This window comes from Xenopus laevis, chromosome 3L (genome assembly GCF_017654675.1).
Source record: "Xenopus laevis strain J_2021 chromosome 3L, Xenopus_laevis_v10.1, whole genome shotgun sequence".
NCBI classification, from domain to species: Eukaryota; Metazoa; Chordata; class Amphibia; order Anura; family Pipidae; genus Xenopus; species Xenopus laevis.
In genome coordinates, this window is record NC_054375.1 from 56,239,315 (window position 1) to 56,252,485 (window position 13,171).

General features: G+C 34.7%; 1 protein-coding gene across 9 annotated transcripts in view; it reads left to right on the forward strand.

Annotated features, from left to right (window-relative positions):
• The window catches only part of mybpc1.L (myosin binding protein C1 L homeolog), a 63,071-nt gene that overhangs the window by 46,629 nt on the left and 3,271 nt on the right, over nt 1-13,171 (forward strand). For 7 of the 9 annotated variants that reach the window (XM_041586272.1, XM_041586263.1, XM_041586267.1 and 4 more), the window contains 8 exons: nt 1,352-1,732; nt 4,912-5,079; nt 5,488-5,576; nt 7,378-7,573; nt 8,249-8,388; nt 8,546-8,705; nt 9,581-9,717; nt 10,004-10,190. In XM_041586272.1, coding sequence (XP_041442206.1) covers nt 1,352-1,732; nt 4,912-5,079; nt 5,488-5,576; nt 7,378-7,573; nt 8,249-8,388; nt 8,546-8,705; nt 9,581-9,717; nt 10,004-10,190 — 1,458 coding nt within the window. Of the gene's footprint in view, nt 1-1,351; nt 1,733-4,911; nt 5,080-5,487; nt 5,577-7,377; nt 7,574-8,248; nt 8,389-8,545; nt 8,706-9,580; nt 9,718-10,003; nt 10,191-12,076; nt 12,121-13,171 lie in introns of all 9 variants that reach the window. The other 2 variants (XM_041586265.1, XM_041586271.1) reach the window with 2 other exon arrangements.

Genomic DNA, 13,171 nt, shown 5'->3' on the forward strand with positions numbered 1-13,171 from the left:
TTCGATATTCGAAGTCGAAGGATTTTGTTTTAATATAATAGAGGAGAGATAGAAAGAGAGGGGGAGGAGGAAAGAGAGAGGGAGATCTGTAAAGCTCTGAATTGCGAGAAGGCCATTTCCCATATAGTCCATTTTTTTTTTTTTAAATAATGATTTACTTTTTCTCTGCAGTAATAAAACAGTACCTTGTTTTGATAGTAACTAAGCTGCATGAATCCATTCAATTCCATAAGAAAAAGTTAATTTGTGGTTTCTCACATGAGAATTTATGGATGAGATTTCATTTAAGGAGAGAAAACTTTTCTCCTAACTCCTAGTAAACTTCAATAGGGTTTTAATGTGATAAACAGCAATATAACGTATTTCTCATTGAATTGCGTCTTGCTCTATTGGAAAATTTGGAATTGAATTAGGAGATAAGCTTTTTTAGTCAAATTGAATCTGGCCCTTAATGTCTAGTGGTCCAAATTAACTTTGCAGATTTGATGTATTTGTACTCAAATTGTCTCTTGCTGGAAACAACTTACTTGAGATTAGAGTCGCTAACTGTTTGGAGGAAGAATTGGTAGTATCAGGCATTAATCATTGGGATGAGTGTGTTGGTGTGAGCTAGCATTCACCTAAGAAATTGATTCCAGCAAAAGTTAATATCTTAGAATGCATTCATAAATCATTTAAAAATCTAAAAAATTTTAAATAGTGCATGTTTTATAAACATGCAATGGTTTAGGGGGTATGTTGTACCGAGTTCCACATTCAGGTTATGATTATAATTCTCAAGAGCCCATGTTTGTTAGAATATTTGTTCATCTTAAAATATAATAATATTTCTTTTTGTTTGTCATGGCCAGAGCTTCTCAAAAAGTATCTTAGATATTACTCCACCTATCTTACACCTCTTAAAGGGATGGTTCACCTTTAAGTTAACTTTTAGTATGTTATATAATCGCTAATTCTAAGCAAATTTACAATTGGTCCTTATTATTTACCTTTTATAGTATTTGAATTATTTGCCTTCTTCTTCTGACTCTTTTCAGCTTTCAAATGGGAGTCACTGACCCCATCTAAAAACAGATGCTTTGTAAAGTTACAAATGTATTGTTATTGCTCATTTTTATTACTCATCACAAAAAATAAAAACCAATTGCAAATTGTCTCACAATATCAGTTTCTATCATACTGAGTGTTAACTCAGTGGCGAAAACCCCTTTAACTGTCTTTCTTTTATGCAGTAGTTATGCTTAAACTCTGTTATGCTGCTTGGAAAACCTTAGCTTTTTCAAGCCAGACTATTTGAAGGTTCAAAGAAAATGTTTAAAAATCAATATTTCAATTACCCCATCTTTAATAGGAGGAGCAGACAAACCAACCTTTACTGATGAAGAGTTGAATGCTTTAGTGGATAATATTGACAAATTTGGGCCTCAGCTATTTGGACCTGCTACTGCCCAATTCAGTGCTGCAGATAAAGACAAAATGTGGGCCGACATACAAAAGCATATAAATGCTGTGGGGGGCAATAACAGGTCTGCTGAAGACATTAAGAAAGCGTGGAATAAGCTCAAAAAGCAAACGAAGAAAAAGATAGAGCACAATAAAACTCAAGCTTTACTGGAAAGTAAAGGACAACCCTCCCAATATCATGAATTATCAACTGTTGAGAAGCGTGTGGAGGTTATATTACAAATCAAAGAAATTGATGAAGAGGATTTTCAAGGGGAACCGGAAGAAGGTAACACACGGTAGTCGCAAATGTTCTTGTGCACCACTTTTTTTTAACTACTAGAGGCTGACTCCATACAGATCTTGTACAAAAGCCAAAACAATAGTAATTTCTTAGACCTTCTGAAATATTGCAGTAAGCATCTGCTGGATGCAGAAAATGCCTTTCTCTTAATAGATTTCATAACTGTTACCAGCACCAGACATTTTATAACTGATATCTTCACCTGCCATGGTTGCACAGAAATACAAAATAATCTTTCTTACAAACCATCTTTCTTAATTAGCAAAAATTTGAACATTTCAAAAGCCTACTACATCTTTGTTACTGCATCTTTCATACTATTTTAGTATGTCTTTTGTCTCATTTGTAGTGATCTAGAATATGTACTGCTTCTCTTTTGAATGTCTGTTCCATGTTGTATGTTGCCCAATAGTGTATTTTCACCAGATAATGTAGCATCCACTCACTTTCATTGGTGCATGCAAACCCATAGACTAATAGTACAAAATATGTTTTCAGTTACTCTTTTATTGGTGTACATTGGGAAGTAAAAATCTTGTTTAATTGTTAAAGTTGGTGGAGTAGATGCAAATTGTGTTGGATGGAAAAGCCAATCATATAGAAAGTCTCTCATATACATATGAGAAAGTCAAATGAATTAGCTCTCTTAATGCTTTCTTGAACAATGCATGCATTAAACTGAACACATTCAGTTTGTCAAAGCTGAGCATACAGTTGGAGATATACTGGATAACTATGTTTTAGCATAACGTGCATAATTCATTTTGAAGATATAGCTGCAAAGGAGTGGTCATTGAGGGCACATTATATTTCAACATCATACAACATTTTGCTAATTGAACTTACTTTACTATAGTGGAAATAGATAAAGGTACCATTAAAGTCTGATCTATCATTATATACTGTGCAAACTTAAAAACAATTCATGGAGCGAAATGCCATACCTTCATAGTGTTTCAAATACTTGAAAGTATATGTAATGCTAGCTAGGCAAATCAGTGCTGGGCCAAGCCAACCGGGCACCCTAGCCAACCTGGCCGGCCAGCACTCCACCACCCCCGCATCTAAACGTGAGCACGCCTGAAGGCGAGCGTGCTTGTCCGCTACCTGCGTGCATGCGCATTAGCAGAGGGGAATGTGAGGAGAGCGTGGAAAGCATCTGATGGGAGGGGCGCGTCTTAAGGGGTGGGGAGAGAGGAGAGTGCAACACAGGAACAGGAACTAGAGGTATGTAGCAGATGGTTTTAGAGGTACCTGTCTGGTGCCCCTCTGTTGTTGCGACCTAGGCAGGTGCCTCTTCTGCCTACCCCTAGTTCTGGCCTTGAGGCAAATACATGTTCTCCTGCACACTTGTTGGTCAGAATTTTTGAATCTAGTGTCAAAGAAAGAGAAGAACTGCTGCTTAGAAGCAATATTTATCAGGCCAGAAATCAGTACATTTCCTTTTTGAAAAGCCTTTTTCTCCCTATACAATGAATTGTTTTTCGAGCCATCCAATAAAAAGTGTGTCATCGTGTCATGCTAATCACAGAAAAACATGCATATCTCATGTAGCTTCCATTTATACATATCCTGTATTTTGTACTTTCTTGTTTGCTATTCTTAAACCAATTTAAACATAGCAAAATTCTTATCATGCCTGGATTTTCTCAAAAGAAGACAGATACCATCAAGGAAGACTTCTGGTATATGTGAAGTTCTGGAAGCTCACTGAAGAATTCCTCATGGATTATTTTTCAACTGCAGAGTTAAAGTACAAAATATGAAGAATTAAACACACAGACCAAAGATATTTTTTCATACTATATTTGTTTCTTTCTCTTCAATCAAATACTACTTCATATTATGGTGTAAAATGATTAGCATTTTTTTTAAGTCTTTTTAAGTCTTTAAGTCTTTTCTCTTTTACATAGACGGAAAATCAAGATCAAGCCAACTGCGCAGATAACACTGTACAGGAGCCTTGACTGAATGGTGTATAGATACATTTCACCAAACATTTTAGTTCAGACTGCAAATATATGTTTGCAAATCAAAACAAACCTGAACTGCATTTAAAGGACCAGTTGCCCCTTTAGCGCTTCATGAGTTTTCCTGGTTATCTGAAGTTGATTTTATACAACTCTTTTATGCAAAGCAAAAGCAAAACACTAACAAATTGTATTTATTTTTACCTCTTATATTTTTAAAATAATCCTGATCTAGTCATCTTTTTATTAAGAAAGTATACTTGATCTTCTTATCATTCCATCTTTAACCATCTATGGAAACGTGGCTCAAAAAATGGGAAAATTGAGATGAACTGAAACCGAGACAACATATTCTGGAGATACAATACTCTTTCCTTATCTATTTGTGGAGCCCATATCTAAAACAGTTAAGCATTAAACCAATCAAAGTGGAACTGAGCCACTAAAGAATGAAGTGTATTGGACTACCCTTTTATGGGAGTATCTTCTGGTTTACAGTTACTATGAGAAGTGGATTTAAGCACAAATACATTGTGCAAATATTTTGACATATATATAATAGCACAGTCCTCATAACTCATAACATAAGTAGGAATGTCAATAAAGCAATTCTGGACCTACCTATTATTCATTGGTTTCCAGTCTTCCACATTCACTAGTTAGTGAGGCTGCCAACCATCTATGTTAGCAAGGGGATAGCAAGTTGCTCTTTCTGAGACCCGTTTTATTATGCAAAACATTGGGAAAAAATATGTACATTACATAGTGCTAGCTTGCAAGCAGTATTCTTGTTTCCCAGCCGTTACTTCCTATTTAATAGGTCAACAACACAACAAATAAAAATAGTGATAATATAAAATAACAAGTCTAAAGTAAATACATGTATATAATAACAATAGAAAGAACACAAATAAATAATTATCCAATATATTTATGAAAATAACTACAAAGCCAACATTATACAGATGTAGTTATTGCAAAGCAATATTTCATGTCATCTATGCCAGATAGCTTTCTCAGCACCCATTTAGGAACATGCAGGTGTAATTACATTGAGATGAGTAAAAATACCTTTATTGCATTGGGATAACGGTGAATTCATGTGTCACTAATTAAAAGAATATTGTTTCCACTAATATGTTAAACAATAGTAACATTTTACAATGATTGTTTTCCTTCCTGTTGGTTCCGTAGCTGAAGAGTGGATAGTGGCTAATCCTGACCCAACAGATAAAACAAGATTCACAATCACAGAGTTACCAACTGGATCTAAAATCTTTGTGAGAGTGAAAGCAATAAATGCTGCAGGTCCTAGTGATCCACGACTCCACCCCCAACCAATTCTGGTCAAGGAGGTCATTGGTAAGCTAAAGAAAGCACATGTCTGTCTTACTGTATATTAAAAACTATGGTTAATAATAATGATTTGATTTTGATTACCCAGTTTTTCCATAACCTGCCCTCTAGTGACTTCTTAAGACTATATTCACAAAGCAAAGCTGGGCAACACATTTTAGCAGACCATGAACAATAGTGCAAATATTTATGCTTTGCCCAGCACATGCATAAGTTGTATAATCATGTACAGTAAGGGGCGCTAATCTCTCCACTTCATCCATTGGTGGATTCAAAAAGTAATGTCATAAAGACCACATTTTTACCTTCAGGTCCTTACCTCAGCTAAGGTGTAGTGCAAGACATATATATGTGAACTTGAAAGCCCAAAGGTTCTAAATCACATTCTAATTTTACTCATTTATTTTTCATTAGTGCCTCCAAAGATACGTCTACCCCGTCACTTAAAACAGACATATATCCGAAAAGTAGGAGACGCTGTAAACCTTGTTATCCCATTCCAGGTAAAGAAACAATTCGCTCTACAAATATTATTTTGTTTAATGAAATGAGCTATATCTAAAGATTTAAAGAATCTGACATCTTTCAGATTGGATTGCATTCCTCTAATGAGTTGTGATTGTTTTTGATTATAGAAGCTTGCAGTTTCACTGTTTACTAGCACCCTGACAGTTGACTAAATGCTGATCAATAAAATATAGTGGAGACAATGTAGATGTAACATTGAAACAGTGAAAATACATATTTTCAGAAAATGAACACATTTAGGGGCCGATTCACTAACTTCGAGTGAAGGATTCGAAGTAAAAAAACTTCGAATTTCGAAGTGTTTTTTGGGCTACTTCGACCATCGAATGGGCTACTATGACCTTCGACTACGACTTCGAATCGAAGGATTCTAACTAAAAATCGTTCGACCATTCGATAGTCGAAGTACTGTCTCTTTAAGAAAAAACTTCGACCCCCCTAGTTCGCCATCTAAAAGCTACCGAACTCAAAGTTAGCCTATGGGGAAGGTCTCCATAGGCTTGGCTAACTCTTTTTGATTGAAGGATATTCCTTCGATCGTTGGATTAAAATCCTTCGAATCGAAGGATTTATCGTTCGATCAAAGGATTATTCCTTCGATCGTTCGATCGCAGTTTGAAGTCGAAGGATTTTAATTCCCAATTGAATATCGAGGGTTAATTAACCCTCGATATTCGACCCTTTGTGAATCGACCCCTTAGTGTTATCTGTTTAAGAAAATCTAATATCCATTCTATCTCTTAGTAGAGAGCATTATACTATGTAATACGTTTGTAGTTTTGGACAAAGTACAATATTTATATAGTGAATAAAGTACCCCCTCTTGTAAAATATAAGGATATTATTAGTTACCGAGGAGTTTCATGACCATATAAAAACACGAGGCCGAAGGCCGAGGGTTTTTATACAGGTCATGGAACGCCGAGGTAACTTCTAATATCCTCATATTTTACAACTGGGGGTACTTTATTTATTATAATACACAAATTTTAGTGAGTCATGTGACAGAAATGACATCAGTACTCACCGTTTATAACTGATGACATCACTACTCACCGTTTATAAGGATATAATTTACAGGATATTCATGGCTTTTGTGTATTATAATCAGTATGTGGCAGAGCTTGGAGATAATTAACCTGTTAGCTTGTTGAAGACCAAATGACTCCAAGGGGGTATCTTGTATTTGTGACAAGGCTAGAGTTCTCTCCACAACTAAAAGGAGCATAGATATCCAAAGGCTCTTATATCCCTCTTTGATATCATTATACATTTTAGTTGGGTGGATATTACTCAACAGTATATAGAAAACTAGATGAACATTTTCCTTTAGATTTAAAAAATTGACGTCTTCTTATGGCCATCCTTTTTACCCTTTCATAATGGTATTCTTTCAGCAATGCATTCAATACAGTATGTGAATCCTAGCATAATGGTCCATTGTGTCCCAGATTGTAGTTTTCATGAGATAATTAATTTTCTCTGATTTCTTATAATTATTTGGCTCATTAGCCATTTTCATCTTTTTTTATATTTTTTTACAACATTTTTTTTTATTGAAGAGTTTCTGCCTACATAAAATAAAATCACAATTGTAGCAGAACCATTACACATAAAAGTGATATAAAGCATGGTTTACTGTACATATGCGTCCAGATGTTCACATTTTAAATAAAGGTGCGTGGCGTGCAATGTTCCAAGTTTCAGATTCTGTTTAACATGATGTTGTGAACATTTTCAGGTGGATTTTCATCTTTTAATATTTTTTTTCCACAGGGAAAACCTAGACCAAAGGTATCTTGGAAAAAAAATGGGGCACATGTGGATAAAACGCAAATTAGTATTCGTAACAGTGAATGTGACACAATCCTTTTTATTCGGAAAGCAGAAATGAGCCATTCTGGAAAATATGACTTGAAAGTAAAAGTTGAAAATCTCCAAGATAAGGCGTCTATATTCATTCAGATTGTTGGTATGGAGCTAGTTAATTCTTCTTTGTGTTCCTGTATTTAAATCAGCTTGTAGTTAGACTTGATAATAATCCTTCAACAAACCAGGCAGGGGGTAAAACCTAATGGATAGACTAATGTAAAATGTAATTTTGGTTATAGGCAGGACTAAATGGTAGTTAGAAAAAATGCCTTGTGTTTACTCATCACTCTCATTTGTTTTATTTAATTCCATAAACCTACGATCATTTCAGAAGATGTATGGAATTTAGTTACATCTTTTATGCTTTGCTAATTATACTGATGTTGCATAAAATATATACCTCATGTAAGCAAGATGAATAAGAAAAAATATAGTTCAGAAAAAAATACCCTATTTGTTAACAGCGTTATCCTATATTAATTGTGAATTCATTGTTGGACACTACTTATGACTCCATAGGCATTCTCTATATAAGCAATTCTCTTTTTGGGGAGCCTCTTTCTCTGTAGTGCTGGGGAAATTTGAGTCTAAAAAAACCTTATATGGCTCCCATATTTTTTTAAGATATGATAATATGTCAAGGTATGCCAGCATCCATCGAGTGAAGTGTGAATAAAGCAATAATGCTTAGATCCCTTTTAAATAATTTAAGATACTGCAGCACTAGAACAATGGCAATATAGTAAATCCATATTGACTGTGCTTTTTTGACTAGATCGCCCTGGGCCTCCACAAGAAGTACTTATTGAGGAGGTTTGGGGTGAAAATGTTGCACTGGAATGGAAGCCCCCATTAGATAGTGGTAATGCCGCTATCACTGGATACACCATACAGAAGGCAGACAAGAAGACAATGGTATATTACTTTTATTCATGTACTGTAATTACTTGGCTTCCCAAGGACAGCTATAATTAGAAATGACTTAGCTCAGACAACTGAAACTATGCCATAAATGAATGTTGTGATGTAAGGGTGCTTTGTTACTGACTATATTTCAACTTTGTTTCCAAAGGAATGGTTCACTGTCTTGGAACACTATCACAGGACCAGTGCCACAATATCGGAACTTGTGATAGGAAACGAGTACTATTTTAGGATTTTCTCCGAAAATATGTGCGGCCTGAGTGAGGCAGCCACTCGGACTGTAAATAGTGCACTAATTGAGAAGGAAGGTTGGATATCTGTATATTTATTATATTGTTTATTTTTATTCGGTTTTATTGTAGCATATAAAGCATTGAAAAATAGGGTAATAAACAATAAGACAGACCCTTAATAACAAATTAAATAAGAACTTTCCAAATATTACCTTTATACAATATGATGATGGAGATGTTTACCTATATATACTGTACTGTATATATGTAACCCAGCCATTTGCAATATAGAATATACAGTACTTCCAACAAAACTATTAATACAGTGTTCCCTACACCTAATTTCGTCAGGGGGCAGTTCTTAAAAACAGCCCTTTCTAAAAGCCATATCATTCGTTTCAAATGTTAAGGCCAATTTTTCACCTTGTATTTCATATTGAGACCTCGCTGGTACTTTGCTTTGTCTTGAGAAAAGTGTCTCCCTAACCTTGGTACAACCTTACAAGGCTTCCTTCAAACCATCCAGTTGTAATTTTTTAATAAGCTGGAATATATTTATTACACTAACTATAAAAACCATCAGGGTGACCGTAAATAGATTTGAAAATCTTTGGTACAGATATTATTACAAAAAGATCAGCACTTTGGCCAGTCTGTTAGGTTTAAACACATGATTGTATCTGTCCCTATCAATCTTCTTGTTGTGGGTTTTTCTCTCTGGTGCATTTATGTAAACTAAAGTCTGCAGTCCCATATGGTTGAAAAAGAACATTTTAAAAAATAATTATTGTGTTTTGTGCATGCTAGTTTATTTTACCCTAATGTTTTGTGGTCAAACCAAATAGAAAATGGGAATGTTCCTTCACACCACTCAGATGGACTTTGACCTCACAGAATATTAATACAGCCTATATTTTCTGTATGATTGAATCATTTCTTTTTTCAACCAGGTAAAGCTTATAAAAGACCAGATTATGACGACTTTGATTTCACTGAACCACCACAGTTTACCCATCCCTTAGTAAATACAATAGCTATGGCTGGATACAATGCTACCCTCAACTGCAGTGTCAGAGGAAACCCAAAGGTACAACAACAATGTTGTATATAGCATGTTTTGGTACAATAGAACAGGCATGCAGTTATATTATTTCACATTAATGATATGTTAATATTCAGGTTCTACAATGAGACCTGAGATGTTCAGTACATGAAACTGTGGGTAAATAATAATAATAATCATATTGTATTTAAAGTAGTATTACTATTTGTTGGGAGGTTACCAATAGAAGGCATTCACCTGTAAATCTCTTTTTGGGAACGCTCAGATGCAAAAACAAAATAATATATAATTTATATGTTTATTTTGACAGGCTAAAATAACATGGATGAAAAACAAAGTGCTTATCATGAATGATCCCAGATACAGAATGTTTAATAACCAGAGCGTGTGTACCCTGGAGATACGCAAACCTAGCCCCTTTGATGGGGGTACATATACTTGCAAAGCTGTAAATGAACTGGGTGAGGCTGAGACTGATTGCAAGCTGGAGGTTAAAGGTATGTTCTATTAAAGTATGACCAGTTATTCAGTTTTTTTGGAAATAGTCAGTATTGTATGGCCCGGAAGGCTGATCACTATTTGCACAAAGGGATCCATAGACCAGGGCTTCTAACCAACTTACAATGTATTTAAACCAATCAGGTCCAGTGTGTCATTTAAACCGAAATCAGGTCCAGTGTAAAATTCCACAGGTAGTTCTTGGAGCCAAAATGGAGCCATCATTTGTACTGCTGCAAATTGTTACTTTCTAAAAACATGTCTGCATTAATAAGAATACCAACACAATACATATAAAAAATATGCACTTCCATTTTTTTTAAAAAAAAATGATTAGTGTTAGACTGGGTCTCTTAGGGAGACCTAATTGTATAAGTATAATAAATATGGCCCACCGGAAATTTTTGTGGCATCCTGGCATGCCAGTCCAACAATGCTGTTTGTGCCATAAGGACTTTGCCCTTAAATAGCACCTTACCATGGAGCCACATTGCTAAAAATGCTAAAATGTAACTAAATAACTTAACTGTGTTAATTACCAAAAAAATGTTGCCATACGTTATTATTCTTATCAACTGCGATGAGTTTTTAAAAATCACTTATTCCACGCCCATCTGCTCAATAAAATCAAGGTACCCTCTTTAAATCATACTCACATTCCTTTACTAAAACCATCAGGAACAAACTTTAGATGCTAAACCTAGAGTGACATCAGTGCTGGATGGCATTCCTCCTGCCCTTTGAAATGCATGCATGCACATCTTTATTGAGGTTATTATCCATCATCAGTGGCACATAGGTCTCTTGGGTGGCCCGTGCATCTTCACTGACACTGTCATGAAAAACAGGAAGAAAGGAAGTCAGGGTTTAGTATAAAATATGGGGACCATGCGTGGTGCTTAAAGGGAAAAAACACATCCCTGCAGTTGGATTTGTACTGTAAGTTGGTTTTACATTCTGAATTTGAGCAAGGGTGGGCACACCTATTTATATTAGACTTTACTGCTCATTTAACATCATTTTATTATAACAAGAATTCCACCAATAAATAAATTAGTAACTGAAGGACATAGCTGATTAGAATTTCTTAAAATGCGATATAGTGTGTATAATTGTGATTACAAGTTTGAGATCTGTTATTCAGAATGCTTGTGACCTAGGGTTTTCTGAATAAGGGGTCTTTATGTCATTTGGATCTCCATAAGACTGCTAAAAAATCATTTAAAAAAATCATTTTGCTATCAAAATCGATTCATGCAGCTTAGTACAAGATAATGTTTATAATAATAATGTTTGTTATTAAAGAGAAAAGGGAAATCTTTATTTACTTAAAATGTAGTTTGTGGGAGATGGACTTCCTGTAATTTGGAGCTTTCCGTAAAACAGGTTTCCAGATAACAGATATCTCATGTCTGCACTTGATTTGTATATTTTATATATACTGAAATTAAACCAAAAGGGAGTTTTCACCTTCACACAAGTCACTCAAATCAACAGTTGTTACTATTTACAATAATGGTTCATTAGATAAAAATCAACATGTCCCAGATATATAAAATGGCACTTATCAGATTCTCAGGTGTCCACACTTTTTCTTTTGCTGTAAGGGCAGTGCAGATATCAAGCATTAGTGTGTCTGATCATCAAGGAAGGGCCATGCATAATAGAGACAAGTGTCTGTACTGCTCATTTAATACTTTAAATCGTTGGGCTACCCCATATTAACAACCACAAAATTTGTGGAGGCAATGCCAACTTCATGGATAAGGAAATTTATCGGTAGGTTGTGTATGTGATAAAGCTGTGATATGGAAAGGCAATAACAAAATAAATATACAGTATCAATCAGAAAAAGTATATCGGTTCACGTGTTTTAATTCTGCAGGGTCGTTAAGTGGAGAACCATTCGGACTCTGGAAACAGAAGCAGGTTTATTAAATATATTCTATAGCAGATTACATCATGTATATACTCCCTGGTCACAGCAAGCTATTCCTTGCATGTAAAAGCTTGTATTTGTAAGTCTTGGGTAGATTACAAATATCGTTTCATGGTAAATACAGCCCAAACAAGTGTACGCAGAAAGTTTACCATGAACAAGCAAATCCTGTGGGATAAGTAACAACAACCGCCTGCAAACATAACAATCTATGTCAATATTTTTTGGGGAAAAACACGTGTTGTTAATTTTAACTTTGCTTAGAGAATCGATATTTCTTTGAAAGAGGCAATAATCCAAACATTCTGAGATTTAAATGGAAAGTGTAGCCTTTTAATTAACCATTTATTTATATTCACCGAAATCTATGAATTATGAATTTTGCATGACCTGAAGCAAATAGTAGTAGCTCTCAAAAATATGTATGAATTATGAAGGAGTTATCTGCAGAGTATACATACAGTTTATATTACTAGACATTAACATTTGAATTCAGTCTGTATTCTGAATTAAACAGTCTGTAGTCTATACCACAACTGCTCATATCCATTAACTTCTGTTGCAGCTGAATATGGCAATCCTACATGATTTGATTCAGCCAGAGGTCTATGGATTTGTCAGTATACAGATCCAAAGAGAGAATCCAGTAATCCAAACTCATCTAGAGTTGTATAAACTGAAAGCAGAATGAAGTCTGAAGTATAGATAAGGCCTTATGGAAAATACATTTTCCTTTTATTAAGAGCATAGTATATATATATAAAATCAGTAAAAATAAAATTAAGGTGAAGTTGGTTCCAGATGTTTAAACCTAACATTTAGGGGCAGATTTATCAAAGTGTGAAATCAGAACTCACCACAGAAAAACTAATTTTCTATTCAATGGGATTTTTAGATGTGTTTATATCAAATGGTGAACTCTAACTTTCACCCATCCATAAATCAGCTTCTAAAAATCTAATTCAAATGTACAATGCTGTGTTTTTCCTAAAAATATCACTCAAAATTATGTCAAACTTTGTTTTACAGACTTCAACACTT